The following is a 5,786-nucleotide window of genomic DNA, read 5'->3' on the forward strand; positions in this document are numbered from 1 at the left end:
ATTTTAAGTGTGTCATAGTTAGATGAAAAGGGATGGGAAGTTCTTAAAGATAAGTTACCAAAGACACATGTATGGAATTGCAGTTGTGCTAAAAAGGAGAAAAAGGAGAGAAGTACGATAAAAGATGGTTTTATAATAGAAAAGGATGGAGGAGTAATAAAGATAGGTTAATCAGCAAAGAGTGAGAAGGTATAATTGTATCAGAGAAAAAAGTTGAATATAGTCAATCAGTATATGGAGATCAAAAAGGCAAAAATTTGGGAAATATAGGTGGAAAAGATTAAGGAGGAAAATATGGAGAAAAATTATAAGAGGTGATTTTAATGTTAGAATAGGGGAAATAGGAAGAGAGGATTTAGAGGGTGAAGGAAAAGAAATGTAATAAAGATAAGGTGATAGATAATAGAGGTAATAATTTTGTAGAATTGATACGGATAGCATATTATGAATGATAGAACAAAGGAGGAAGGGAGAACGTACGTATGCAGGCGCAAGTAGTTCAGTTATAGATTTTATGATGGCTAATGACCAAATTTGCGATAGGATCATAGAATTTAACATCAATGAGAGAATGGACTCAAATGCACATGCCTCTGTGCATGACATTGGAAGAAAGAAGCGCATTCGGGCTAGAAGAAAACAGTGCTAAAGAGAATCGAAATGAAGAGAAATACATCACCAAGGAAAAAGAAATTATTATATAGAATAGAGAGTTACAGAGAGATGCTAAATAATGCAAGGAAAATAAAAATAAGGAAATAGAAGTCATGTGAGAGGAAATTAAATAGATTGTATTCAATAATGTAGTAAAGAAGAAAATAAAAAGAAAGAAGAGATTGATAGAAGATTGATAGAATATCAGTTGCACCATGGAATATCAGTTGGAAGAAAAGAAAGGTGAAGAGGATATACAAAAAATGGAAGAAAGGTATTATAAAAAGAGAAAAGGAAAAATATCTGGAGAAGAGGAGCTTTGTTACATAGAGATTTATTATATATATAGAGAAAAAGCAAAAAGAAAAAAAGAAAGTAAAAGAAAAGAAACTGAAAAAGCTGAAGAAGGAGGCGAATATATGGAAGTATATAAATAAGAAAAGAAATAAGAAAGTATGGAAAGAGAATAATATTATATAAAGAATGAGAAATGGAGAAAATATTTTAAAGCTATTGGAAGGAATTGAAGATGATGAAATTGAAGTACACAAGAACAAGACATGAATAGATCTACCATATAATGTAAGAAAAAGAAAAAAATGAAGGAAAGAGAGAAGAATTGAAAGCTGAAGAGATAAATAAAGCGTTGTTTAAAATAAAAAATAAGGCGACAGAAATTGATAGGATACCTACGGAAGTATATGCAAGCGGTTATATGCAAGCGAGGGTTAAGATCAAAGTTGGTATGTCTATTACAAAAAATGTGGAGAGTAGGCACGATGCCGCAAGATTGGAAGGACAATATAACTGTACATACATTATATAAAAGAGGAGACAAAGAGAGAGTAACGAATTATAGAGAAACCTCGTTATTGCGCACGGCGTATAAAATATATGCAGAGATTAAGGTATAGATTGGAAAAAGAAATGGAAACAAAAGATATGATTCCGGATAATCAAGCTGGATTTAGAAGAAGACGTTGGATAATATTTTCATACTGACATACTTGATAGAAAGAAAGGAATCAGGAAGAAGGCAAGAAAAAAGTACCATATATATGTTGTTTGCGAATTTAAAGGCTGCCTTCGATAAGATGGATAGAGATAAGCTATAAGAAATTCTAAGAGACAAAGGAGTAAGTGAATACTTGGTAAGGAAGATAGAGAAGATGTATGCAGAGATGGAGAATAAGGTCGAAACAAAGATACACGAAACAATTCAGGATAATGAAAGAAGTAAGGCAGGGCTGTGTGATGAGTCCACTTTTGTTCAACGTATATAATGCGGATAATAATTTAGAGAAAAAGAGGATAGGAGGCATTGAACTAAGCAGGGACTGGTCGTTAGCATGCGGATGGCTTAATTTTGACGGCTAATATTTAAGGAAGCGTTGCGAGATATGATGTGCACGTTCAGAAAATTCTTGGAGGAGAGGAAACTGGAACTGTGTATATAAAAGAAAATAATGATTTATGGAAGGAAGAAAGAGAAATGGAAATGGGGAAATAAGAAGCTAGATAAGGGCAAAGAATTTAAATATTTATGTTTTATTTTAGATAGGAAGAGGAATTACAAAAATCATATTAAAAAGTTAAATAACAAAGAAAAAATGGTTGCAAGAGAGATATAAGGATTGGAGGAAAGCATATATAAGGATATGTACGATTTTAGTAAGAGAGGGATGCTATTTAAATATTTAACACAGAGTGTAATAGCATATGAAGTAGAGGGATTGGGAGAAAAAGGGTGAGTTAGAAAAAATGTTGGATTATGTGAAGTGGATTTTTAATTTAGATTTTTGCACTCCAAGGTACATAATTATGAGTGAGTTGGTAATGGATAAACTTAAGGAGAGGGGATGGAATTTAAGGACAAGAAGGTATGAGAAAAAGATTAAATCTGGAAATATTGGTAATCTAGTCAGAGAGTATTAGGAGGAAAAATAAAAATTCGATTGGAACAATAAACATAATGTGAAGAGAAAGAAGTATTATAACAGAAATGGATGGGGAATAGAATTTAGAGAAGTGATAGATCATGGCCAAGAAAAATTCACATAAAATTTAATAAATAGGGAAAGAGATTTACAGAGGCAATGAGAAAGGGAAAGAATCGATAGGACAAAGTATAACAAGAAATATAAAAAGATAGGAATTGAGAATAAGTTACCAAATTATTTGAGGAGTAAGAATATGGAAATGAGAAGAGAGGATGAAGTCAGAGCATTAATTAAATTAAGATGCGGGAATCCGAGGAAAAAAATAAATACTGATTAGGAAAAGAAAAGGAAAGGTCTTTTTTCTAACGCAGTGAAAATAATTTAGAACGTTATGTTAATGAATGTAAGGAAATAGCAAGAAGCTTTGAAAGGTTAGGGATGGGTGATGATGAGATAAGAAAAATATGAAAGGACTTAGACAAAAGGAAGAGTGCTGAAAAAATTATGGAAAGAAAGAGAAAAGGTAGTGAAAAAAAAGGAGTTAGGAAAGGATATGTATAAGTCAGGTGTATAAGCTTAAAGCGGCTATTTTTTAGTCAGAAAAACACATTTTTTTTCCTAGGAACAAAACAAATTTATTCAAAGTACTTGCCCTCGCTAATTATAAATTTTTCTCATCTTTCGGGTAATTTGTATATACCACGCCAAAAAAATTCCTCATCTTTCAGGGCAAACCACTCATCAAGCCATTTTCGGACGTCTTCGTAAGAATCGAAGTGCCGCTCAGTGAGCGCGTGGCCCATCGACGACAAGTGACATCGAAAACAAGTGATAGTCAGAAGGGCCAGGTCTGGTGAGTAAGCGGGATGGGGTAGCACTTTCCAGTTGAGTGTCTCCAAGTAGTTTTGGATCATTGTTGACGTGTGCGATGGTGCGTTGTCGTGGAGGAAAATTAGCTTGTCATGTCTTTTCCGATAATGCAGCCTTTTTTCAGAGTATGGTGCAATTTGATCAGTTGTTGGTGGTAGCAGTGAGCATTAACAGTTTCACTAGGTTTTTTAACAGCTCGTAGTAGATGACACCTTCCTGATCAAACGCACAGCATCGTCTTCCATCCGAAGCGATTTGGTCTTGAGGAAGATGTTGATGGTTGGACGGGATCAACCCAAGATTTCTTGCGTTTAGGATTCTGAAAATAGATCCACTTTTCATCGCCTGTCACAATCCGATGCAGGAACGACTTTTTTTTTGTCTGGCAAGCAGAATTTGGCGTCGCTCCATCTGCCTATCGTTCAGTTCATGCGGCACCTATTTTCCGATCTTTTGAACCTTCCCCATGGCATGTAGCCGCATGGAAATGGCTGCTTGAGAAATACCCAATTGCTCGGCAAGCATTTTTTGCGATTGGGTATCGTCTTCGTCCAAAAGAGCCTGCAATTGACAATCCTCAATCTTCCTGGGCCGATTTTCACACTTTTTGTCACTCAGGTCAAAATTGTCGTCATTGAACTGGCGAAACCAATCTCTGCACGTTGTTTCCGATAAAGCATTATCGCCATAAGCTTCCACAAGCATTCGATGCGATTCGGCAGCCGATTTCTTCAAATTGAAACAGAAAAGCTTCCCGCATATGCTTTTTTTTAAACAAAAAATTAGACATGATTACCAAAGAAAAAAATGTATGTTGTTGTATGAAATTGCTGATGATGTGGTTAATGTTGACAGATGTCAAACACATAAAAAAAAGTGTGCCCAGGGTAGCTTTGTACGCTCATTAATGCCACCTAGCAAACAGCGGATTTAAGCTTATACACCTGGTATTTAAATCCGAGCTGTTAGGAGGCCAGAATGGGAGCCGAGGCGAGCAATTCGGTTTGTCCTGGCAGCCTCAAGGAGCATTTGTCGTATCTTTAATGTGTACGATTTGTATCGAAGATCCTCCGCATTTCGACGATTGTTCGCTCGCTTACACCAATAATCGATGCTAATTTTCGCAACGATTGCCCTGGGTCATCCGAAATCAACGCTTGAGCCTTTTCAGCGACTGCGGGGATCCTCGCGGTGCGTTCTTTTGAGTGACTCTTCCTCACTGGCATATTGGAACCTTCGTTGGACTGTTAAAGCCGTATATTTTGTCACAACATCATAAACAGTTGATCTCGGGTATCCAAAAAACCGAGTTATTTCCATTGCTGAGCACCCAGCGCCTTCGATGATCGCGACTCTTCGATTATACTCCTTGGTTTCAATATCGCCATTTTGAGAATATGACTGTTTACTAGAAGCATCAGGCTTTCTCGGACATCAATAACAACTTCTGGCATAATATAGCGAAAAATTTAAATTGAAATTTGTCCGGATTTTAGTGACGCACCTTGAACATATATATTATTTTCACCTTAAAGTAAATAGTCAACTTTAATAATTATCTAATATCTTTCAGTTTACGTTTCTTTCTTACTTATCCTGATCAAACCGAAGTATTATATAAAATTTCATTTCCATCTCCTTTTACTAAATATCGAAATCGCATAGATTTTTGTTAAATATTAAGTTATAAACAAATAGAAATCGAAATCGAAATCGAAATCGAATAAATCATTATTATTTTCTAGCTTAGTTAACAAATGTAGTATAATTTCGTTTCCTTTCGTTACGTATCAAATCATAAACAAATAGAGATCGATAACATCTCTGTGAAGTTGGCATCTCTTTTTCAAACAATGAAATTTTGATCACAGTTCCGAATGCACCCCGAAGAGTTTTGGAGTTCCTGCCCAAAATTAAGAATAGTTCTAGCGAATTAACATAAAAAAAAAAAATTTTTTAATTTGGGGTGCTAATTTCACAAAACGAACGAAAAATCACGATATCTTCTAAATCATTAATACTAGTGTCTTAAATGATAATAACTTTTATAGATAGAACTCTTGGGGCTATCCAGAACTCTCAACAGAATTGCTGTAATATTAAAAAAACGTTTGTCCCTCAGATGTAACAGAATCAGACATTCAAAAAATTACGGTATCTCTTAAACCGTTGGTCCTAGCGCTTCGAGCGTTAACTTTCGTTAAAACTCGTGGAGTTTTACTACCCAGAACTGTCGACAAAAAGGCAACAAATTGTATACAGAATTTGTACTATCAGACAATGTCAGCAAATTGCTGTTTTCTGAATTTCCGAATATTATTA

The 5,786-nt window shown here is 35.1% G+C and overlaps 1 protein-coding gene across 1 annotated transcript in view; it reads right to left on the bottom strand.

The window, feature by feature from the left end:
- Positions 1–4,895: 4,895 nt before the first annotated feature.
- LOC108686819 (glutamate dehydrogenase, mitochondrial-like) overlaps positions 4,896–5,786 on the bottom strand; it is a 3,373-nt gene continuing 2,482 nt past the window's right edge. Inside the window, exon 2 of the mRNA XM_018192301.1 lies at positions 4,896–4,968. Coding sequence (XP_018047790.1) covers positions 4,934–4,968 — 35 coding nt within the window. The 3' untranslated portion in view covers positions 4,896–4,933. The remainder of the gene's footprint in view (positions 4,969–5,786) is intronic.

The sequence above is a fragment of the Atta colombica genome, unplaced genomic scaffold, assembly GCF_001594045.1.
Source record: "Atta colombica isolate Treedump-2 unplaced genomic scaffold, Acol1.0 scaffold190, whole genome shotgun sequence".
In the NCBI taxonomy this organism is placed as follows: domain Eukaryota; kingdom Metazoa; phylum Arthropoda; class Insecta; order Hymenoptera; family Formicidae; genus Atta; species Atta colombica.